This window comes from Ischnura elegans, chromosome 7 (assembly GCF_921293095.1).
Source record: "Ischnura elegans chromosome 7, ioIscEleg1.1, whole genome shotgun sequence".
Lineage (NCBI taxonomy): Eukaryota > Metazoa > Arthropoda > Insecta > Odonata > Coenagrionidae > Ischnura > Ischnura elegans.
In genome coordinates this window covers 64,545,853-64,571,917 of record NC_060252.1, presented here as the reverse complement: position 1 = coordinate 64,571,917, position 26,065 = coordinate 64,545,853, and the positions used below count along the sequence as shown (strand labels likewise).

The following is a 26,065-nucleotide window of genomic DNA, read 5'->3' as shown; positions in this document are numbered from 1 at the left end:
GGGTATTTAAACTCCGTGCATGACGGGGAAATGTTTACGGCCGATTTCGGGCGGTTTAGGAAGGAGAGGGTTAAAATTTAACTTATAATTGTAGTAAGTCAGCTAGGAAAAGTATGCAACGCCATATAAATGACTAACTTGGCAAAAAAACAACACAGCAAATTTATAGACTTGAACACTGAGACAGTCTGCTAAAGAAAAAAGACACATCAGCAAGGAGTGTACAAAGATGGAAGGTTATGAAAGGAAGCGTGGGAAAGAAAATTGGAATTTGAATCAGGAATTTTAAATCAATGCTTTCATAAATGCAACGCGGCATAAGAGGGAGTAGAAAGAGTTCCGATCCTCTCTTCGCAATTGCCGTAGCACTGTGATTCTTGTCTGACTCACAAACAATTTTGTTTAAAAGTAGTGATGGGTCGATTCCAAAATTTTATCGATTCCGATCCCGATTCCGATTCTGACATTTCGATTCCGATTCTACCGATACCGATTCCATCGATTCTGATGCCATAGGCTCCAAGAAAAATATCACTTAATTCCAGGCAACAAGAAAACTACTTTTAAAAATATTACTCTGTGAAAGAGTCAGTTGACAAAGGAATCTTTCATATCATTACTATGTAATTAAAATATAATAGCTAAATTTCAAAACAGAACATACCTGAAAAGTGGTGTTACATGATAGGTATTACTTTAGAATATTGGCACCTATAATATGTCGACAATATATATATATATATATATCCAAACTACAAGGGAGAGCCCTGAGTACAGGAATTTTCATAGCTGTAATAAAGATTACCTACTACGTATATGAATCATGTAATATTTGGCCCTTTCAAATTCTCAAGCAGAAAATCCAATTATTCTACATGCTCAGCCAGCAGGTTTTGACGTCTCCATGTTACAGTATTACTGCCTGCAGAAAATTGCCTTTTGCTACACATGTGTGTTATTGGGCAAGTACTTTCCCACCAAAATTGCAAGATTTCGGAGACGATTTATATCAACGATTTGTTGGATCTTGAATCTTATGGAATTCAAGTGGACGAAGCGAACAACTATAGAACTAAACTTTAGTTTTGTAGAGCCAAAAAAAATGCTATACTTCTCACGTCATTCAATCAACCTTTAAATCTCTTGCTTTTTTAAGTTCAAGAAAGAAACTAAACGCTACAAATGAATATTACATCGGACGGACGCAGTAATAGAAAAGGCTAAAAGAGCCTTGTGGTGTGAAAACTTCCCCTACCGCGCGACTCACCTCGGCGAGGGTGGAAAGGGAAAAAGGGTATCGCTTGTTGCCTTTCACGGAAACAGTTCATTTTTCTCTCTCTTAAGCATGCTGACTTAATATCTTCACTTTACTTCAATACCCGAGGCATATTTCTTACGCGCGGGATGGTTCCGAAAAATATCCAATCCTTAGTATTTTCACTCGAGTAATGCGCTAAATGGTCTAGTCGATCTATACATAATCCTTTTTAACATCCCCAGTTTAAAGTTTTAAGTCAATGAAGACGATTATCCATGCTTTAAATGACGATTTTCAGGACTAATGTTTTAAAAAACTTGAAAAATCGGCCTCAGTTACCGAGCCTCAGAGGTCCGCGGCGTGTAGGTCAGCCTTGACGCGCGATTGAAAAATCGCTCTTATTTCCTTCGTCGCAAACTTTTTTTTCAAGACTTCTACTTAGTACTCTTTAGAAATCTCTACTTTATATTGTGGTTCAAATTTTCCGAGTTATATTTTTCGTAAACGAAAGATAATGTCTACTTAATGTCAAATTTCACGTGAAAAACGGGTCGGCCATTTTGCGTTGTAAAACCAGACAGATGAGAGCCAAAATCTTCAAAAGTCATTGAAAGTATAGGCAAAGCACCAGATCAAAGGAATATTGCGTTTTTTATTCCACAAAACTCATACCAACGCAAAACCACTGGGATAAATTCAAAGATGTTTTGAGGAAAAACGATACCTCGTGTGGCATTGAAAAATTGGTCATGTTTGGGCCTCTGTATCTCACTAAAGGTTCGCATTTATGTAAAATGGCATATAAATCAATATTTGGTAATGATTTATGAGTATTTACGCTGAGTTTCAAGTCTCTATCCCCAAAAAGGTCATTTTGGACTTTATTCCAGCTTTTTCCGATTTCGGACCAGTGTGCGCGGGGTAGGAAGACGATCGGCCGCCGCGGCTGGCGTAAAGGTATTCGGCGCCCACGTCGACAACAACAATAGTGTATTCGGCAAGCTGAAACCACTGCAACTACCAGGCCAAGGCATTAGAATGACTTATCGGCTTTAAAAACTGCATTATAACATGAGTTTCATGATAGCGCTTCCTGTCGGCAGATTGCTGGACCTACTAGCCTCGAATGCTCTGTAACCTTAACTATTCGACTCGACATCCGTAATGCTACTCGAAACGCTCGAGTCGAGTACCAACTACTCGATCGACTTGAATTTTCGAGTACTCGCACATCCCAAGAAGATATGTGTTTTGTTATTACGGTTACGTGGCGCGAAAATTCAAATGACTATTGGAAATGCGGTCGTATATTTTGTTGTTTGAAGTACTGCTGAAATCGGAATCGATTTTTCGCCTTGGCAAGTACTCGTTTTCGATTCCGGTTCTTGGCCGAGAATCGAGGAATCGAAGAATCGAGGAATCGAACCGACCCATCACTATTTAAAAGCTTTCGTAGGAGTATTGCAATAGAATTTCAGCTGTGGAAAATTTTAAGGTAAAATACGACAGGAACATAGTGTGAATCTTCCCAAGAGATTGAACAACAATAGGGGGAATCTCAGCACCATAAGATAATAATCTGGGTGTGGATTTCACAAAACCACCCTCGACCCTCCATCAGCCCATGCCTCTAAGGTTTTTTCCCTTTGCGAGACCATACAGATCATAAATCATTATCTTTGAAGGAAAACATCTTGTTACATGGGAACAATAGAAGCGTGTTTCATCCTTAATTTGTCTCATTGACAGACCTTTTTTGACCTATTGGCTTCAATTCTCCCAGTTTCTGGAGGCCAAATGCTAGGTGAGTCATCTGCTGAGGCCGAAGATATCTCAATAGATTTCAGCAATTGTATGATGCTCACGAGGTTCAAAAAAGAATGAGATCTAACCCAACGCATATCTGACAACATTTCAGTTTTTTAAGCTCTGATTGATCGACACAAAGCTAATTACAACAAGGCTACCAATATTCAACATTGTCCAAATAGCACAATTTCCAAAGAAACAAGCAGAGCATGATCGAATTCAAATAAAACTTTTAGTCCATCCTATTAGTACATCAGGAAAAAAAGTTTTTGTCCATTTTTCGTACGAGTGATTGTTTAATGACAAAATGACAACTGCATGGTGCATGGGTGGGGAACCTTTGACAACCTAAATGCATTATGGCAAGGGTAATGAACATGGCAATAATCTTTCGTTGCGCATGTAACCATATTGAGATAACTAAGCTACCGTATGCATCTGAATATAGTCCCCCTTTTTTTTCCAAAAGTGCCTAAGGTAAAAGTAAGGGTACTATATATATTCAAACGGATTTTTTTTAACTTTTCCCGAAACTGAAGCCTCAAAATTAGGGGGGACTATATTCAGAGGGGGACTATATTCGGAGAAATACGGTATTTCTAAGAATAATGACATAAGAATTATTGTAAATCAAAACAATATAACTTAAAATTGAGGGAAGTAGAGAAAACAGATAAATATCGAGCAGGATTACCCAGTGAGGGTAAACAATCTGGAAATAGTTAGGAGAAAGTCAGACCCTAATGTATACCCTGACTTAAGGGCTGCAGTTTTTGACATAAAAAGATCTACAGTCTTACAAAATGTTTCTCCGTAAAAAAGATCAATGTCTTGCAGTACCCTGATATGATAGAAATTGATGGATATGGATAAGAAAACACTGAAAATAATTACAATTACAAGTGTCAGAGTAAATGCCAAACCTGAACGCATCCCTCCAGCATCTTGTGTAAGACATGAGCTCTCCTTTTCATCACCCTCACATCATGAGGAGTTGATTCAGCCAGTTGTCCCGATGTGATAGGGTGGATAAACCGATTTTGAAACTCTTTCTGTGTACCCAGAAGACTTGGTTTCACAAACTGAATCATACAATGATCTAAAACACAAAAATCAAAGTTTAAATCAAAAGATCTGTATTTATTATGCAATACCTCATAAACAATTAAGAGATACATGAAAACGAACAAAATTTTAACCCCATAGGTCTCTACTTTCACATTTTCCATTGGAATAGTTTTTTCAGTCACAAAGACTTCAACCTTGTGCCCAAAGGCGAACCCAGGATCAAAACTATAGGGGGACAAGCTGTGGTTGTTCAAGTTATCACACGGAAAACGTTTAAGAAACAAAAATTTCAAGAAAATGGTAGCAGAGCTGTATTAGTTTTTAAAATTATGTGCTAAAAATAAAATATTTTTATTTTAATTCCATGTTTTATACTAATATCACTTTTCTTGGATTTAAAGAAAACTTGTTCAAAACTTTCATTTTGACTACATTTACTTTTGCTTCTAGCGGGGATCACCTCCTCCCCCCACTAGGTACACCCATGTTTGTGTCCTTAGTACTTAGGGAAGTTGGGGCAGCACAGATTTCTGTTATTTTTAAGTAACCGGATTTTAGCAAATGTATACCTGTAAACATCATTTAGGTCATTTGGAGTCACATGACTTTTCCAAATTCTGAAAAATAAGGGCTGGCCTATCTTACATACTTACTTTGAGTCTTTGGACAAACATAAAACATGGGAACATGTGAATGAAGTGACTAGAGGAGGAAAAAATGTCACAAAGGAAGGATACCAAGTTTATAAATAATTCAAAATACAAATGAAAATATTTTTTTGATGCAACAGAGACTATAAACATTACTACGTACAGTTAGTACATATACAGATGACATCCAACATTACTTACACTCTTTCAAGTTATTTTGTAAGGGTGTGCCAGTCAAAACAATCCTTCTGGAGGTCTTGATGGAGTTGACTGCTTTTGATAGACCTGATTGTATGTTCTTCAAAAGGTGACCTTCATCACATATTACCAAATCAGGCCCTAATTGGATAGAAAGAGTTTCAAATCAGTCAATTTTCCATGGTAAAATAAAATACCCACAGTATTTTATTAGAAATTATGTGGCAAAGAAAAACATCCATGTCCATCATCATCAGGGCATGATCACGATGGACTAGTTCTCGTTCATCGAAACGTCAGCCGAGATAGAGTTGGAGAACCTGACCCGATGGAATTCCCGAATAACCTTCCACAACAAAATACTATTGCATGAGTAATTTGGAGAACAAACTCATAAATTAATATTTGGTTCATTCTCTGGATCGATGTAGCTGCTAACTCTAAAGCCCGTACGACACTTCCCAATTTATTGGCCAATATATCGGCGCGCAATATTGGTTAAAATATTGGGCTTTACGCATCGTACGACACATACCAATATTTACACCAATATTGGCCGTTATAGTGTTCTAATATCCCGCTAGAGAATGCCACATAACACAAAATGACAAAAGAGCATCTCAAGACGCAGATTGATTGCCAATGAGCTACAGAATGGGAAGTGGCATAATAATTGTAAATTTAATAACTATTTCGAGGGGCTGCAAAGATATTCTCGAAATTTCATTCGGGTGAGTTCCTTGAATGATTAGAGATAGGCAATATTGTGATCTCATAGGTGAGCCAAGATAAGGTAGCGGCTCGTTTTGGCTGGAATGTGTTCATCGAATAAAGAGGTTGTGTCATTAATTGGAACTTTCACCCGAAACTTTAAAGCTCAAAACATGAAATATAGTTTAATAATAGTAAATTAAACAAAATATAGACACAATCGAGGAGAAACATGACGTTTTTATTCATTAAATATCCGAAATGTTATTTCCGAATTACCCACTTTAGACAGTTGATGTCTGTGAATTTATGTTCTCTCAAAGTACATATTAATTATTTGAGCTATTTCATGGGTTGTCATGCTTCCAAAGTTTTTATATATTATATTAAAATTTCGAGGTGGATGCCAATGGCAAGATGGATGCCGTGCGCTCATATCATTCACGGAAATCATTCGAGCAAATTAGAACAGGCCTGAAATTACATTCGAATGATCATTCGAATGCAGGAAATTTCCGTTATACACGGTGAATGATGGTCTTTCGAACGATCATTCGAATGATCCTTCGAAATATCATTCACCGTGTAAAGCGGCCTTAATAGCCAAACCGAATGTTTTGCAAAGAGCTTCTAGTTTTGGCCACTAGGATGCGACAAGACTGATTTCTGATTGGAGATTGGCCGCAAGAAAATAGAACCTGTTCTAAATTCCAGATTGGGTGAGAAATTGTGTCCAATATTGTGAAACGGATATTGGGCTAGAAATTGGTGTGTGTCAGTGGGTCCACAATCCAATATCCAATGGATTGGCCAATAAATTGGGAAGTGTCACACGGGCTTAACAGCTGACAAGCCAAGACTGCCGCTTCCTGGAAAAAATAAATTCTTGACTCTAAGAGAGTGATCTCTCGTAGATTCTAAGGCCTTATTGAACAACCCTCACAGTTTAACTGGGCATTTGCCTTAAGACACAGGCGTGTGAAATCCACACATTCAGGGCATGGGGCCAGGTCCTTTCACTGGGCCACCTTGCACTCTAAGGATTTTCCTTGGGGTGTCCAGAGGCTCCACCTGGGATTTGAACCCACGAACCTTCAGTCAGTAGGCAACCACTCCACCCACTTTGCTACCACGTGCCCTTTTTCCTTGTTTATCGTTAGTGGAACTCTGGAATGTTTTTTTAGTTAGTTCTTTAAACTGAAACTCATAATGCCTAGCACCTCAAATACTCCCTGTTGATGGGCTAAGTTTATACTGAGGAAACAAGCCGAATGATAAATATGAGCCTGAAAGAACTCAAGGGAGGCATAGGACTATTCCTCCAGAACATTGTCCTATTTCTTTCAAGATAGATATTCTTGAATAATCCCTGAAACTTTACTGTAGGCAAAGTGGTATGGATAATTTGAGCTTTCCAGGTTATCTACCTGAAACCTAATCTTCACCTTTGATCACATGTTTTGCTGGCATTACAGACAGCTTCTTCAAGTTCAAACTTCACTTTGGAAGGTAAATGGAAGAGAACTGAACAACTTGATTCATTACTGCAGCTCACAACTGCAATTCACACGCAGCTTTTTCAAAATGGGGCTCACATTAGATGCAAGACCAATATCAGCATATTATCCATCAAGCATTATTACAAGCTCATTTTTGTGACACTCACAGTTAACAATGCAATCAATTGGGATACAATGTACCTTATTATTCCTAAGATCCACAAACCTGGGTCCACTAAGGTGGATTGGAAGGCCTGAGAAAACTTTTTGCTGAGTTTCCTGTTTCCTGTGAGGTTTCTGTACATAGTATAACCCATTATCATCACCCCTCCCTCTTTTTTCCAGTCTTTCAATTGGTACATTCTCTCAACATTCGCTTTGTACCTGAAAAGTGAGAAAATAACAGAATTAACTCTTGATATGGTGGATAAAACAAATACACAGCAGACTCCCGATTATACGAGTGCGGTATATCTGTGTTGCAGATTATCTATGCATGAATTTCACTCTCGCTCAATATTTTCCGCGATATTTATAAAAAATGAAATCGGACACAAAATCACTGGAATTACTGCATTTGAATGTTAGGATACACCTGGCTTATTATTTCCATTAAATTCCCCTCGTTAAACGGAAGCGATCGCATGCTAGCTGCATTCACGGGAGCTCCGTGTTCCTGTTTTCCAAGCCTTGCAGTGCACTATCGCACTCAGTGATCACGGATACACGTCCTGCAGCAGTTGCAACCTGAGCAACTTGTGCGAGACGCGACCACGTGGTGTGATGGCGTGGTGCCTGAAAGTGTTGTTTCCGATGTCGCGCAGTGGTTTTGAAGCATTTTTCCACTTTTCTGTATCAGTGATCACGCAGCCTCCAATGCGTGGATTTCGAAACCAGTACTTACACGGAGCCGTAATAATACAAGTAAAACCTTTTTATCGCCGCCAAAAAGATCGCGGACCAGCGAAGAAAGCTCTCAATGAGTCTGGGAAGCACTCCAAAATAACAGAATAACTGTATAAATAATAATGTATTGTTTGTTTCACGTAAATTATGAATATGACAAGACATTAAAGTGAAAGTTTGGGTCATCCATGCTTGCCTTAAAAGCCTTCAAATAACATTTCAGCATTGATTATTCGACAATATAAGCGAAAGATGGTGCCACAATTGCAGAGCCATCTGAAACCACTCAATCCCGTAACCTCACACATGGAAATTAGATGCTCATTTTTAAAAATCACTGATGCCCTCCAGATTTAGCCTCCAATGGCGTTGGTTCATAAATTGTCAAGTGAGATCATGGTCTTTCATCATCAAGTTAACTCGAAATCAATATATAGCAAGCAAAATTGGAGTCACACTCCAGAGGGTATAAGCCTTAGAGGATAGAATGCACTGATTGTGAGGAAATCCAAGTCCACACACACGTTTGGCCATCTGAGTGTTTTCTTACAGGCACCATGGCGAGGTTTTTCCCCTTTTAAGATTCATATTTGGACTCAACGTGTATGTCTTTAAAAGATATAGTGTAGAGAGGAAAAACCTCACCAAGGTGCCTGAAAGAAAACACTTTGATGGACCAACGTGAGCGTGGACATGAATTTCCTCAATTCCATCCACTAAGGCTTTTGACCCGGGAGTTTGACTCACTTTTGCTAGTCAGGCAAGGGATACCTGTTGCCTCATATGCCAACCGTCCAAGTTTTCACCGATCTGGCCCCAAATGTAAAACAGGACAGGTGGGTGCCTTCACATTATTGAAAATGATATCACATACTACAAAGTAATTCGTCACCCACCTTCAATTTATGTACAGGTTTTCTTTTTAAGCCCTCAGGCACTGTTGACTGTCCACCTTCTCTCCTTCCCACCCTCCAACTCTTTCACTTCCCGACTTTCTGAATCTCCCGCCCCTTTATCTGCCACCCTATCCTTGCATTCTTACCCCCATATAAACTCGTACGAAAATAACACTTTGCCTAACAGTACTGTAAAAGAAAACCAGGTCGTATAAAATATTTTTACGAGTGGAAGCTGCCAATACATAATTTGTGTGGTCATGCACCGCTTCCATAATATCTTGCCTCAAGTCTCAAATTGTGTGCAGAATTAAGCTGTTGTCTCTAGCTTTTTTTTAAGAAATATAAAATCAGAAACTTACTTAGTCAATTCAAACACTTCAACATCTTCTCCGCTTCCCAGATCCTTTAGCCAGAGCTCAAATTCATTCACCCAATTCAATACAGTGCTTAAGGGGCAAATTACTAAGACTGTATGGACCTTGGTTTTTGGATTGGTCAACAAAGTGTGCACCAAAGTGATTACCTAGACAACAGAAAATGAAATCATTACACTTATTACAATTTCAAGAACTAGAATGGTTCAGATCGAACACACCTTTCACTTCACACAGAATTTTTCACTTTGTCACCAAGCAACTGTGAAATAATGAAGCATTATTCATCCTTAATAGCAACTACTCAAGATTTACCCAAGAATTACACAGAAAACAATTTAGCCTACAAAAAGGAATTTCTTGGAATATATTCAAGGAATTCAATAAAATATTCAACATTCACATTTTAAAAACTTTGAAGTATTTTCTTAAGCAATGATACTTTTTACAAAAAAATTAATGCTGCAATAAGTAACAAATGGCCCATTCCTTACCTGAAGGGTTTTTCCAAGTCCCATACAATGAGCTAAAATACAACCAGAACCATTAGTTTCTTCCATTTGTTTCAAGGATTCAAAACATGCTTCCCACATGAACTTAACACCTTCAGCCTGGAAAAGAGGGAGGAGTGAAAATCTGAAGCCAAAAGACATGCTAATAGTTAGACAATAAATATAATTTTAAAATAGAACACGTAAAATATAATTGAGCAACTGAATCATTATCACTATGTACTTTACATTCCAATTATTTGGGCAACCAGGATCCTCTGGACTCACTCATCTGGTACAAATCTGCATGAATGGAATGCAGTACCGGGATTTACATGAGTTTTCTCACATTGACTGGGACAAAAAGTCATTTGATTGGGCAATGTATCAATGGATTTGGCCTAATACACTTGCAAAGATTTTTTTACAGACGAAACTGAAAAGCACTTTCTCCCAAGTTAAGGCTATTGATCTAATCAGCAGCACAAGCAACCAACCTCACACATCACCTTAGAATTGAACTCCAGAGACTCTACAAAAATTACCAGTCTTAAGGCTTGGGTATTATCTTTATACAGTAAAACCTCTATGTAGTGAACCTCTTTATATCATAAACCTCCATACATCATACCACCCCTACGGTCCCGTCTGATTTACATGTAAATTTATAGGCAAACCTCTATGTAGTGAACCTCTTTATATCGTAAAACCTCCACTTATCATACCAAGGAGATACCCCCGAGACGGCCTAACTACCTCTGCAAATCGTACCGAGACAACAAGAGACCATTAATGCAGCCGTGATTACCTACATCGAATGACATTTTCAGCAATGAATGTTTAACTCTTTTTTTTCTTATATACCTTTAATATGCTGTAATTTTCACGTTAACCATTAGTTGTGGCCATTTTGTTCCATATGAGAGCATACCTTAGAGTAAATAAGAAAAAGATATCCAACTATCCTAATCATTTTAAGTGACTGTTGAATTGAGAAAGATCACATAATTTTCTCCCGAATCTAAGTAAAAATCATGCGATAGCACTCGTTTTCTGTAATTATTAAATAGTAAATATATGTTCACTGATGTATGAATGTTTGTTTAAACACAAAAATATAATGGTATAAAAGACAGTAGTGCCTTTCATTTCCAAAGGATATGAAAAAATGGTGCCTATCACTGAAACCTCTCTATAGTGAACCTCCATACATCAAATAGTCCAAATTTTGGTCCCCTCCATTACGATGTAAAGAGGTTTTACTGTATTGAAACTCCAAATACGTACATAATGGATCCAAACTTCCTAATGTGCTCAACTTACAATGGATTCAGCATTTGATATTGGCTGTAAGAGCACACTATTTAAATTTTTGCAAGTTTTCTTCTCACACTTGCATCATGTCATCATTTATTCAATTCTATGCCTTACTTTATAATAAAACACATTTTTTTTTAACAAGGCAACATTTACATGAGGTGATCCTCTTTTAACTGATTTCTCATCTTGAAATAATGCCGAGTAAGTATTTGATGGAATTCACTTTATGTTAGATCCTCTGGAACAGCTTGTCTTGTTTGTGGTACTAGCACGCATAATATAATCAATAGTTTGAGGTGCCACTTGGTAAAATTTCTTCTTTTTGAATAAAAAAAAACTTTCTTAATTTCACATATAATTTTGGACGAATAGTTACATTGGGGTGCGTCACCACCAGATGATGTCAAACCATGAGGAAAATAGTCATCCAAAATTATATATTTTTTAAATTTACTAAGTTTCTCTATAATTAAAATGAAGTGATGCCTATCACCATTGATTACCTTCGGAACAGATTCATATTGTAAAGCGAGAGTCTACTGTACTTCAAAAAAAATTTGCAATTCTCAATGAGGATGCACCCTCCAGACTATTACATTATCTCCGTGGAATAAAATATTCCATGATGAATATTTGCCTTCCTCCCACACTAGTTTCCAGATTTCCCTGAGCATTTTAACTCATTCTGGTTAACAAAGTCAATCATTTTTCTCGAGAAATCACTGAAAATAAGTTCTTAGGTCAAGTTGAGTACACAGCTTTCCAATACCCAAGGAGTTCACTTTCCAGGATTTTTTCAATGTTTGTCCATTTCTCTATTGTCTCCATTGAATTCTCATACAAGCTAATCTTTCAACACTTATCCCCAAATGATTGCATCCTAACCTGAACAATTATTCCTCACTCACTTAGTAGTTCAACCTGATGGTTGGTCTAATACTCCTAAATTATAGGCAATAACTATTAACAGTGAAGTGGCTGGTACATGAATACCGTATTTCTCCGAACATTGTCCCCCTCTGAATATAGTCCCCCCAAATTTTGAGGCTTTAGCTTCGGGAAAATTAAAAAAAATGGGTTTGAATATAGTCCCCCATTCACTTTTACCGTGGGCATTCTTGGAAAAAAAGGGGGTACTATATTCAGATAAATAGGGTAACAACCGTATTAGCATTCACACAAGATCTTCATCTAATTCTTATTTCACTACACACCAGAGCTACCCTCAAGTGAAAAATTAAGAGGGCACAATCAAATTAAAACTTCAACGGAAGCAAACGAAAGCAATCACCAAAACCTCAGTCGGGAAAACAGCAAAAAAACATGGAGTAAAAAGGTATCCATATGCCCACCAAGTTTAGACTAGTTTGAGCACTGGTGACAGTGCATACCACTGAATTTTGGCCACATCATAGAATAAGGAGTTATGTTAGGTATTCAAATAGTTCACATGACATTTTTAGTCTTCACTCCTCCGTTTAAGTACGTTACTATGTTTAGGTATACGTAACACATTATATGTATTTCCACTCTTATCTGAAGACCCTGGACATAAATGTCTGCTAGGTGCCAAATCTGAGGTTAGTGGTGGGCTGGGGAAATATATGATGCCTTAATCCTTTCAGTGCCAGCCTATTTTCCCCGGTATGCTGAGGAATGACAAGGCTTTTTTTTTGCGAATTTGGTTAGCGCTTAAAAATTTACAGAAAGCCTAATACGCATTTTCACAAACCATTTTTTAAATTTACTCCCAAAACTTATGGGCATGTTAAAGCATGACGGATACTAAAAATAGTTACCAAAGCTACATGAAACACAAAAAATAAAAGACGTGAGTGTAAAAAAAAACAGCCGATAGATCGGCCCTTGGCACTCTTCGCACATAACCCCGGGGCCGATGGATCGGCCCGCTGGCACTGAAAGGGTTAACATGCTATCTTCATCTAATACATTGCAATTTAAGCAATATGTTTACCTGATGAGGCTTCAGTTTCTTGACTATAGTTGGATGAACAGATACTAGAGGTTTTTTAGTATCAGGATCAAAATCCAGGACTAAACTCTTCAAATCTTCCAAATTTCGCATATCAGTAAAGATTTCATTATACTGAAAAGAGAAATGATGAGCATAAATACAAGGTAGAAACCCTTAAAAAAAATTAACCCCACAGATTAAAAACTTATAGAGCCTGATAAATGGGATGTGGCAACAAAAGAAGCCATTACCACTGTGCATGGCATTGAACACTCATGTCCCCCTTGAAAAAGTTCAGCAGGCAACGAAAGTACCGAGGTGAGCCAAAGGGAAAGTTTTCGGGCCACAAAGAGAGGAAAAAGTGGTACACAGAATACAACAAACAACTAGATAGCAGAATCACAAATAATACCTACAGATTCAGGCTTCACATAGAGGAGGGTACCACTAATTGAAATACTGGTGCACTTTTCCACTATTTGACATAAGAGACATCCTCAGGAGTGGCACCTTGGTTCAACCCCTGCTGTTACGGCTGAGGATGACTCTGTGAGTTGAAACACATGATGTGATGAACAAATTAGTGGAAAAGTGAACCAGATTTCAATTTTCTAAACATCTAAATTGCTGGGTCTTGAAAAATTTACCTAATAACAAAAAGTGGTAGGATGCAGTAAAAAATATCAGAGTAATGGTTGTGATTTAAGTTTTTCTTATTATTATGATTTAGGGAATCAAAATTACCAGTTTCCAGAACTGAATTAACGAAAAATTTCCAGGCTAAACATAAGAACTTTTTTTAATGTCATCCATGCATTTAATTTTCACACATGGATTAATTATGAATCATACACCAGAGCACTATTTCCCCAAAACAGGAGAGAATGCCCATGTCCACATACCAGTTTCTGTCTTTCTGCAATCCTCTTCATTCTCTCCTCCTCCTCCTTACCAGCTGCTTTTGTCTCTTGGGCCAATCGACCTTTCATACCTTGCCGATGGATCTTCCCTTTTGCAGTTTCTTCCTAGAAAGAGGAAATGGTAATGATCATGCATGTTAATTAAAAACTAAACACAAATGTCAACAAATCATTAATAAATTAAATCAGAAAAATGAAATACCATCATAATATAAAAAACTACTATGGAACCGTGTTAAAGCGAGTACGGGCTATTGCGAGACCCTCGTTATTACGAGAGATAGCCTAAGCACATCAATTGACCCCATGATTAGCATGTTAAAAAGGAAATCGTTTTTACGAGGCCCTTTTAGTACTGGCACTCGCCATAGCGAAAGTTTTCATCACCAGAAAACATTCAACGAGAGTCCCTAATCTCTGTAATTGCAGGCAATCCGTTAGAAATAAAGTTAATATGGAGTGCTCTATCCCAAATTCATGTAGTAAACTCTCGTTTGATAAATAAATAATTCATTCTGGTGAAAATATTATGGCATTAACTTTCACGAATGCTCAATCTTCTTTTGTTCCTCCGGCATTTGAGGCATAAATAACCTCGAAACAGTTGTATCAGTAACTGTTTGAATTTTCAGCAGAAAATACTAAAATAGTAGAATGATCACATAAATGCGCTAAGTATATGCATAGAAAAGTGGCTTCGTCGGTTGTGCATTGGGATAACGATTGACAAAGCAATGCTTTGCATGATTTTTACGCAGCACGGTGCCTATAAATTGAATGGCGAGTTCGTTATTAAGGCAAGAAAATTTAATGATGCAAAAAAACATTGCCTTTCGTCTGCATTTATGCTTAAGTTTATCGGATAGACATGTCTCTGTCACCAGACCCAAATAAGAGTTGACAATAGATTTATTGGCTATTATTTGCTCCACCTATGGTAAAGCAACAATTCCCTATAATGAGTGTTTGTTTGAGAAACGTGGGGTCTCGTTTTATCGAGGTTGCACTATAGTTTGCTAGAGGTATGGGGAGCACACTAAAAAAGATGATTACATAATATAATAAATGGAAATTATGCTATAATCACAGCATTTTTATCCATGGAAGATCATATATGTGTATGTTACGTGAAAACAAATGAAAAATAGATCATGAAAAATTTTTTTTTCTACATTGGTTTACATATTTAAGTTTATTCTGGGCAGCTAAAAGCAGAATAATGAGGGATAGCAAGTCCTTGTTGTAGAGCAATAAGAGGGCTGTTAAGAAATACCATACCGTGTTGTCAATTTTAGTTTACATCAACCACTGTTCCAATCAACTCCATCATTCATTCACACTACACTATAAGCACAATCATACGTAAATATAAATACATATGTACATAGTATGGAAAAGAATTTCATACAAACCTTTCCTTTTTTATTGTCTTTTTTCTCTTTCTCTTCCACACTTAATATATCACCATCAGAATCTGAATCCATCATCTTAATTCGACGGCGTTTCTTCTTCTTCCTATGGAAAAATACATGCAAGCTTAATTACAGTTGCTACATGTGCTTTGCCTTTTGTACAAATCATTCATACACAATATACCAACATTTTCCTCTCAATAATTTAATTCCCAATTCCTGATACGAAAAGGCTAAACATTAACATATTGTTGATTTAATTTGGATGCTTGGGGTATCTCAAAATATTTTAAGAAGGCACTGTTGAAACATTCTTTATTTACACAGAACACCAAGGATGACATTAAGTGCAAAACAACACTCTTGAATTTGAGAAACTATCTCAAAAATCATGGGACAGCAGTCCATAGTTTCTAGGTTAGGCAACTAAATGTCCTGGCATTAAAATACATACAGTTTCACAAAGTAAAGCCTGAAGTTATTAGTTATAATTTTATTTGTTCAAATTAAACTTAGGAAATGCATGAAAATCTTATCACTTCAACTTCTATCCATTTTGCACGGGGATGTGGTCACCACTGCATCACCTCTGCATTATCCAAAGAGCCACACACACTCAAGTCCGATTGGTCACAACTCATAAGTAGAGATGGATCTAATAGCTTTTATCTCCAATTCGAATATCAAATACTTAATTTTATTCCGAATACCTCACTCAAATATCAAATACTGCTTTACTGACTAAGCATTTTTCCACCTATTTCAAATACCAATGAAAATTAAAATGAAAAATGCTGAACACTTTGAAAGTCATTCTACTTCAATACGGCTCCCAGATCCTGACGCAACTGTCACCCATGATTACATCAAACTTGCGTGCACACAGCACCGCAATACTTTTGTTCTTTCTTATATGCATATTGAAGGTTATATAATTAGTATTGCTTTATTGCATTCTTTGAAAACCTAAAATTAAACATAAAATTGATATTAAATTTAAAATTAGAACATGAAAAACAAAAATTTGATCATGCAAAACGGAGTCAGAAAAGGAACAGCCTTCACGTGCATTTGAAGGTATCATGCATTCTTCTTAGGGTTGTTCTAGTGGAGTCATCAGGATTATACGTATTTTAATGCTTATTTTCAATGATAAGTTTTCGTAAAATATTATTATTCCTTGGCCTACGGGAGTCCACAGTTTTAGCTGCCAGCCAGTGCGGAAGACGTGTGAAGTGTGCAGGAGGAAACCCCTGCCACGAGGGCTAGTCTGGTAGAGTTAAGCTCCTTAGCGATCCGATTGTGGTGAGCGGAAGATACTCTGTGCGGTGGGAAAGGTGTCGTGATGCCTCTTTTCCCGCCCTGGATTAAATGGATCCAAGGAGCATTTCCGAGAATTCGGACTTCTCTGGACCATGCAATGAGGACCCCATGCTCCTACCTCTTCCTGCCACCCGCACCCCCAGGAACTAGTATATATAGGGCAGAAATTCTACCCTGGGAGAGTGCTTAGCGCGAAGTGATTAGTGCTTGGTACTTTCAGTTTTTTGGAAAGAGTTCTTTTTGCTGTCATTGGGGGGCTTCTGCAAATCTCTCCTCCGTGACCATAATGCGGGAACTGTGGTAGACCTCGAATGATGACAATTGCGGACCTCCAACCGGGAACGTCCAGGACCCCGACCATCGGCACCGCCTCTCCCTACTTGTCGCCACATAAATTTTACATCCCAGACTCCCACCTCCGTGTGCGCCAGTCCCAAATCAGAGAAGGGTAAAGAATGAAGTGTAAGCTCCAATAAAAACCGACTCAATTATGAGTATTTGTATCACTCTCCTTTCAGTAACCTTATCCTGTATGAGCCAAGGTAACAGGATAGGTAAGCAGTCGCCTCGTCGTGACACAATGGTGAGAACATGTGCCCAAGTGCAAGATATCCGGGTAGCAATAAAAATTTTAGTTAAAATCCCTAGTTAGAAGTATAAAATTCCAGATTCACTGTTATCATGATTAGAGTGTAGTCCAAAATTTCTGAGTAATCCCCATATTTACACAAATTATTGTGTTTTGTCGACTTATATGGTAATATGCGTAACACACTCAAATGATGTCAGCACCTAATTTGGCTTGGACTCATTCTTTGATCAATTTTGAGCACATTAGCAATCTTACAAGATCATGGAGGTGAAACACTAATTTTGAAAAATAAGCTTTCGTCACCCAGAAACCAATAGATGACTCATGCGCAAGATGGCAAAATGAGGGTGTGGAGGCAGGCAGCTAGTAGAAGATCAGCGATTTAGAGGGAGAGGGTAAGGGATCCAATCACATAGCTGCAGAGGTATCAGTTTCTATTGTTCTCTGGAAATCCTGCACTTTTTTGGGACCACGTTGGGTTCCTCATTCCCTTTGAGTTATACAAGCCTCAAGGTCACTGCTACACCCCTCCTTTCTCCCCACAACTGGGGGACACAACTTGCCCCTCAGCAGAAATTCAAATCGGCCGCACGACCATGGAACTGCCTCACTTAAGGTACACCTCTGCCACAGTTCCAAAACTACGACCAAAACGCATACCCTCTGGGGAATAAGTTCGGGGGCTAGCCCTCTGTGTGCTCTTTGTAGATATATAATCATATTTCTGATTAATTATAAAATTTCTTAAAAAAGACAGAATGATATGTAACTTCATCCTCTGCACTGTAATTAATATAACTGTAGTGATGTTGAGGCTTAAGTCACTTGTACATGAATATACCCATCCTTATTAGATATCTCATTCCTTGACCAAAAACAGGAGTACACTACTTGGGGAAGTATGTCAATTAAATTATTAACTTTTAAAGTATTAAATTCTATACACCCATGTCTCGTATAGCGCAATTTCGATATAGCGCAAATTCGTTCCTTTGGGAAACATTAGAACGCAGTGTAGCCTAATCAAAAATCTTAAATGCTCTCGCGATAAAACGTGAACTTGTGCTAATTACACACGAAATTTCTATCATTTTACGCATATTAATATTATTGCTTGCCTAAAATCTTCTTTTTTGTTTATATATTAATCAAAATCCATTGCTGTGCAATGGCCAAAAGTATTACTCGTCATTGGGTCCAGATAGCCGGCCTACCGAAGTAATTTATCTCGTCTCCTTAACAGAATGAGTTAATTTAGATCATTAATTAAGCGTGGGGCTAGTGGAAATGAGTTTTTTTTAGCAATACTAGTTGAGATGTAATTTTTGCCATTATAGGTTATCGAGCGATTGACTTCCAGGTTGAGGGTCTACGCTAAAGCCTTCAAGGTCATTGGTATTCACGGGGGAGAAATGGAGCGGTGGCCGAGCTGCGCATGAATAGCATCAACATATAAGAGGGTCCCCTATAGAGTCTCAAACATAACAGCTTCGTTCCCTCCCCACAGTCATAGGCCCTCTGCGTCTCAAGAATACAGTTCAGAAGTAGAAGGTGATTTCGATAGAGCCATGCTGAGTAAAAACCAAGAGAAAATGGCAAAAAATAGGAATGCGGGTAGAAAAATCAAGAATTTATCAAGAAAAACCATAAACCTAGAAGAGAAATTGATATAGGTCAATTTCTTTGAAAATGGAGAACGTCAAAGCGATATTGCGCGGAAGTTTAAACGCACGATGCCTTATTCTGAATAAAGACGAAGTTAAAACATCAGTGATCTCAGCCGCACCAACTTCAACCAAGCGGTCTACACATACGGAAAGTTCATAGTGAATCAGTACAAAAAGACGAGAGTGGTAATCGCTCCGAGACATTTAGTGAAAGCTCCGGTTGGTTCCAGAATTTAAACGGCAAGCAGGTATTTTCAGTGCGGCGATATCGGGTGAATCTGCAAGTGTTGATAGCGCAGTCACTGCAACATTTTCTGATGAACTCCAAGCTGTGATTGAAAGTGGCTCCTTTCCCCCCTCAAATAGTTTTTAGTGTTGACGAGACGATATTCTTTTGGAAAAGAATGCATTCTCGTACATTCATTTTCAGGGAAGGAAAACCTGGGTCAGGTTTCAAGGCATTTAAAGACTGTTTCACATAGCTCCTAATGACTCGGAGGACTTCAAATTAAAATGATTTATCATTCATAAACTCCGCTAGCTATGAAATGGCATTCAAAGTAGCATTTGCCTGTCACTTTGATGCGCGACAAAAGGGCCTGGGTGACACAATAGTTGTTTTTAGACTGGTTTGAAGAATCGTCAACTGCCGGCAATGCATTATGAACCCCTGAGATAGCAGGTGTTAGCCCACCCGCACGACAGGAGGGAATTTCAAAAGCACGTAAGAATTTTTTTTAACGTGAATAAAAGTCTTCAAATGCGTGCATACTATCTTTAACCTCTTCCCTACGCAGGGCGTGATTTCACGGCCTGAATTTTCTGATGCTAAAGAAGGAAGGCCAGATTATCACGGCTTGACGTTTTCGAAGCAAACGGCCAAAGGCCGTGTTTTCACGATTTCGCGGTCAAGCATGCCAAGTGGGTCCCAACCGCCATTAGGGTCTCTCGGCGTGAGAGGTCCGACCCTTTCCTATTGTCCGCGTGGGGATTATCTCGGCCCATCCCGGCACTTAGTGACCCACTCAAGGAAGGTGCTCATGGTCACTTATTTGTTTATAAGTTAAAATAACTAAAAACGTTCATGTTGCATTTATTGAAAATCAATGCAAGGAATTACATTCTGTATGCTCTGCTGATTGGTTCCAAATTTTAAACGGAATTCTAGCGTTCATATCAACGGAGTTGATCATCACCTAGAACAATTTTTGGAGACCCTAAGGTTAGATGTTTAATTGTTATTTTTATAACCTACTAGCAAGTTTGTAGGAGCGATATTGTAATGATTTACATCTAAAAATATACGTTATTGTGTTAGCTACATTCTAGATGTACATTTGCGGTGAAATTCGATAGAATATTCGATTTAACTTCTTTGAAAAAAAGCCCTCGTAATGTAATAAAATATGATTCTCTCAGTTCTTTGTCGTGAGCCAAAATTACAGCGACTATTTTTAATAACCTCTTACCAACCTTTGAATACAAAGGTATTATAAACGAATTTTGCTATAAATACTGATTAATGCATATCCTTAAAATTCGTAAATTTAATGTACGATAATGTATGATAAGGAATGTTTTACGTAGTGTGATGACTCGAGCAGGGGATAAAAAAAAGAAATAAAATAAAATAAAAGAATATGTTCTGTAGCAATATTTGATTCATTCATCATTGTATTAAAAAATTTAGTGTATGTTGTTCGCTTAGTTCAAATAGTGGCCACTACGTCGGCTCTGCCAGTGCCGAGTGCAGACGACGTCAAGTGGTTGGGATTATGGGTAGGTGACGACGGATATATAGGGAAACGTCCCCAGGTGACGAGGGGGAGAAAAAGTGAGACAGTGAGTTGTGAATGAGCAATGCAGGGTGATTCATGCCCAGTTGGTCGCGGACGCAGAGGAGAGAACACCTACAATAGGAAGGAAAGTGGGAAAGGGCCATTTTGGCAGTGGATGACGTCGACGCCGGTTTGAGCGGAAGAAAAGAGGACTTGCCACGAATGAACAAACGCAAGTAGATGTTTGTTCTTGCAGAGTTCCTCTACAAGTTATCCTCACCGGAAAAACGGAAGCGTAAGCACACCACGCCCCAGTCCTTTTTTTCCCAAAGTGAAACTTTCCAATCCTACGTGAAAGTGTTCCCCAAGTGCGCGATAAATGCTCTCATATTTTCTTCGTGTTATGAAGAAGAACTCATTTGCAATAATCTCTCACTGTCATTCAAGATTCAATTAGTTTTAATTTTCAAGTACTGTTCGTTAAAGAAAAGTAGTATCATTCTCATCAGGGTATTTTTTGTGTGTTTTTGGAAAGTAAAATATATTGTTTCATTGTAATCATCATCATCAGGGTATTTTTTGTGTGTTTTTGGAGGGTAAAAATATATTGTTTCATTGTAATCATTATCATCAGGGTATTTTTGTGTGTTTTTTTGGAAGGTGAAAATATATGTGTAATATGTTAAAGAATGATTTCTCTGGCGTGATCATTCCTTTGCTCGATCTCCTTCCTACCCTATATGTGATGTCGTGTTCCGTCACAGTAGACACATGTTGTGAGAAGCATTCCATACCATTGCAGGAAAGACAACTGCTCTACCCAGGTAGTTACTCTCATATCTTGGATCTCTGGTCAGGTTGCACCTCACAGAGTTAGTTCGGAACACATTAGCGCATTAATGTTTTCTTGGAAAAACTTATTATCCTCCAACTGGAAGACCCAAGAGTATATTGGTGTAAGTATTCTCCTACTGAAATATGTACGTGGAAGGTGATAACCTCACTCTTCTCAGAATAGCTCATTTTCTTTTCACAATTTTCTTGGCGTGTATTCAAATTTAGCCGTTAACTATCTGTACGCATTCCACTACCTATACCAGGGATGGTTTCTGTGGAACCCTGCTGTGCGATGCAGCCCATACCATGAATGAAAGAGAACTGCTCCACCCAGGTAATTACTCTCATATCTTGCTTCTCTGGTCAGGATCCAGGTGGTCTGCTTTGTGCCCCTCACGGGCTTATTTCAGGACACATTAGCGCATTAATGTTTTCTAGGAAAAACTTATTATCCTCCAACTGGAAGACCCAAGAGTATATTGGTGTAAGTATTCTCCTACTGAAATATGTACGTGGAAGATGATAACCTCACTCTTCTCGGAAAAGCTCATTTTGTTTTCAAAATTTTCTTTGTGTGTATTCAAATTTAACCGTAAATGTTCTGTATGCATTCCCCTTCCTCCTCCTGCAAGGATTTTTTTTCAAATGATGTTTCGGTGGAAATACATTTTTTCTTGGAATTATACAGCCAGGATTTTTTTCTTGAAGTGCCTTTCGTTTCGCTTTCGTTAGTTTTGCTTACGTTCTCGACCTGTTCGGAGTTACGTGGCCGAGAGGAGCGTTAGGCAAATTTCCAAATGAGGAGTGTAGATTTTGGCATCATGGATCTAAATTATGTTAATATCATAAATCTTAAATACCTAGAATTAGGCTAGGAACATTGAAAGATTTCATTCCCTTTAAAGTATTTGTTGGTCAATGATATAATGCCGTTTTGCTGAAAACCCTAAAAATAACCGTAGAACTTCGTTTAAAAGTTCTATAGGCATTGCAAAATGAAAGGAATACATTGATGAACTGACATTTAATGCAACAGTAACAATTAAAAAAATTAAAATTGCACTGCTAACAATTAACTGACCGCAAAAGTACGCCGGGATGGGCTGCCTTCGGGGAAAAGGGTCGCGGATTATATTTGCCCAGTTGCCGGGGAAAGGGTCCTGGACCCCGCTAGGAAGGGTCATTAAGGGGAGGAAGCGACTACCTGGTCAGTCCCAAGCCGAATAACTCCGTACGGGGCGAAAAAGAAAATCTCAAACCCTTCGTAGAGCCAAAAGCAACTTACCGAGAAGGAGCTGGGCGCGAAAAGGTTAAAGATATTTTAAACTATAAACATTTATATAAATAATTTTTTCTAAGGCTATTTATGGGAATATATATCTTTTAGAGGAAATTCAATACCCAGGACCTATGCTACCAGGAACGCATCCCTATCCTCCCAATGTTAAAACGCTCTCGTATGACGCAAATTTGTATAGCGCAAAGACCCCAAGGAACGCATCCCTTGCGCTATACGAGACATGGGTGTACATATCTGCCAGCATATCTGCTAGCCAGTCTTTTTTCCAACCATCACTCAATAGGGTAGTTTCCTTCATCAAAGAAAACGAAAGGCATTGATTGCGATTCGTTACCCACCATTAGTGTATTCATGATACACAAATTATTTCGTTTTAGAAATACCGGTTCAGACGAATGGCAATGGTCCATTTTTATCCTCATTTGAAAACGGCCAGATTGGTGCCCACGCGATGCCACTCCACGAGATGCCACAGGGACCTAGTTTCTATACGAGTAGATAGGAGTTATACATCGTCTGAGATTACCAATGCATGCATGAGGTGCAGAGCTCAGGGAAACATCTCTTAATAATCACTTATTAAAACTGGCTAAGGTCGGAAAGTTTTCTTCGTTTGATAAGGTATTAATAATCCTTATTTAAGCCAAGCGCTACCAGCTAGCAGGGTACTCAGCTACCCGCTAACAGCCTGAGTCATATCAGCGCTCAAGCCTCCCTCAAGGTCACCTCACAGGGCGGCAGTGGGAACGAGAAATACGTCATATGGAGAGATTTCCCGGCATTCATACTTACCCATCGCGTTTTCGCGTGCTTGAAAAATTTCACTTTTCATTTAATCGCGAAAAATAAATATCGTCATTTAAAAATCTAAATGTGTGAAATACGTGCTCCAGGAGTAATAATCTTTCCATTTAGACAATAAAAAAATAATAGGAAACCACCCTATTGACTCAACTTGAGTTTTGAATAAGTGGTCAAGTCGTCAAAAGTGGTCGAACTGAGTTATTTCTTTCAACTACACTCATATTTAAAGTTGTTTGCACATCAATAGTTAAAATTAAATGATGCACTAGTTGAAGGCAAAAATGTTTCATACATAAAGCACAAACACGAGTAGGAGGAAGGCAAACGATTAAAGCTAAAATTTATTTTTGAGGACTTACTTTAGCAAGTTCGGTGAAAACTTTTATAAATTAACAAGAATAAGAAGTCTGGAAATGGAAAAATTGTGAATCCTAGATTCATGCAAATACAGTATGAAATAGTACCAATAAGGCTGTTGCCTAGAATAATTCAACATTATGTTAAATAAGATATACAGGCGGTCCTCGACTTTCGTACATTCGACTTTCGTACAATTCCCACTTTCGTACGTTCAAAATTGACACCTTTTACTCGACTTTCGTATGCTAAATTCGGACTTTCGGACGTTGGTCTGTAATTTTTTAAAAATTCCCGCGATGTTTATTGCGCATCCCAACATTCAATTGTTTCAAATGGCAGTATATGCAAACAATACGAACGTATATAATGAAGGGAATTGTTGGTAATTGACTCTTAATCTAGGTGATTTATTTGGGAGAAAGACTGCCTGCTATAGGCTCCTTTATCAAGAGAAGAAGAAAGCCTTCATTGAAGATATTTTTCAAAAGAAGTTGACTAGACATCATCGAATAGCTTTCAATAAAACTGGTAAGACCTTCTTTCTAATTGTGTTTTTTCGTTTGAGTGCTGTTTAATTCATGTAAACCTTCAGCAACGATATTGCACGAAATATCACCTGAATTCCGTTTGCCTTTTGTCTTTTTTGAATAACATGCGGAATATACGCGATCACGAATGTCACCTGCCAAATATCGAATTTTGGTGTAAAAATTAAAAGGTATCCAGAGTGCGGGTTCAACAAATACATTTTGTTATGCTTCTTGATATGTCCTTTTATTTATAGTGGACGTAGTAAGTGGAATGTCAACTTAAACGCCAAGAGGAAGTTTCACTCGATAGCCAACGGAGTTCTTGTTTTTTAAACTTTTATTTGCATTTTCTGCGTATTTTCGAAAGAAATTAGATGTTTTGAGGAGTTTTATTAACGTATTATTAAAATTAAGTCAATTGAAATGAATTCCGTGAAAAAAAAGGTTTTAGTACGTATATTCCGCTCTTTTGGAACGTAACCCCTAAGTAGTATGGAAGTCAATGGTTCGACTTTCGTACAAGTTTTCGGGAACGCATTGTGTACGAAAGGCGGGGACCGCCTGTAGTGTGATACAGTAAACTCTTGATTTTACGAAGTCAGTGGGACCGGAAAATTGGCACTTCGTAAAATCGAGTTTCGTAAATTCAAACCTTTTTCATAAGTCACGAAAAAAATGTTCGCTTTTGTTTCTTCCGCCGTTTTTTGTCTTTAGTGGTCTTATTTAAATGTTTTCGGTGGTTATTCTCGGTATAATTCATAGAAAAGGCTTTTTGCTATCGATTTATGATGTGAAAAATCGTTAAATAATTATACCACCATAAAATTCCCATTTCTTGTTCATACTTCAACATCAACGATCGCTAAAGAAATTCCCGACCAGTTTAGAAAACGTAATCAAATAATGAATTGCAATGTTTATTATAAGAATTAACAGTTATAAATTTGTGGTTAGGAGCCAATAGCCACTATTAAGTATGCAAAAGATAGGTATTTGTTTCTGACACCCACGGAATTTTAGCGGCAGCCGGCCTAACCGCCATTTATGTCGCCCTCTATCGCTCAGTGACGAGAAAAAAAGAAAAACAAGGGTCTTAGCCCGTTTCCAAAATAACCTTCGTAAGTTAATATTTCGAGTTACTTCGTATTTTCAGCAGAATGTGCTCTATTTTCACTGAGATTCAATTACGATCATAAATAATGTAGGATGTGATTATCTTCTGGCGAATATTTGAAGTAAATTCTGTTTGAGTTCTCCGTCCGACTACTGTGTTCCATCATCTTCGCAGACGTTGCCATAAAAAACTTAATTCTTCATCAGGACTGTATTCTTCATACCGGGTGTGAGGTGACCTGTTCATATAGTATGTTTCTCTCCTTTTATG

General features: G+C 38.0%; 1 protein-coding gene across 4 annotated transcripts in view; it reads right to left on the bottom strand.

Annotated features, from left to right (window-relative positions):
• Positions 1-26,065, bottom strand: part of LOC124162594 (transcriptional regulator ATRX homolog) — an 86,239-nt gene that overhangs the window by 34,374 nt on the left and 25,800 nt on the right. For all 4 annotated transcript variants that reach the window (XM_046539176.1, XM_046539178.1, XM_046539180.1 and 1 more), the window contains 8 exons: positions 15,491-15,593; positions 14,061-14,183; positions 13,159-13,290; positions 9,867-9,983; positions 9,358-9,521; positions 7,420-7,577; positions 4,987-5,124; positions 3,991-4,166 (listed from right to left, as the gene is read on the bottom strand). In XM_046539176.1, the coding sequence (XP_046395132.1) occupies positions 3,991-4,166; positions 4,987-5,124; positions 7,420-7,577; positions 9,358-9,521; positions 9,867-9,983; positions 13,159-13,290; positions 14,061-14,183; positions 15,491-15,593 (1,111 nt within the window). The remainder of the gene's footprint in view (positions 1-3,990; positions 4,167-4,986; positions 5,125-7,419; positions 7,578-9,357; positions 9,522-9,866; positions 9,984-13,158; positions 13,291-14,060; positions 14,184-15,490; positions 15,594-26,065) is intronic.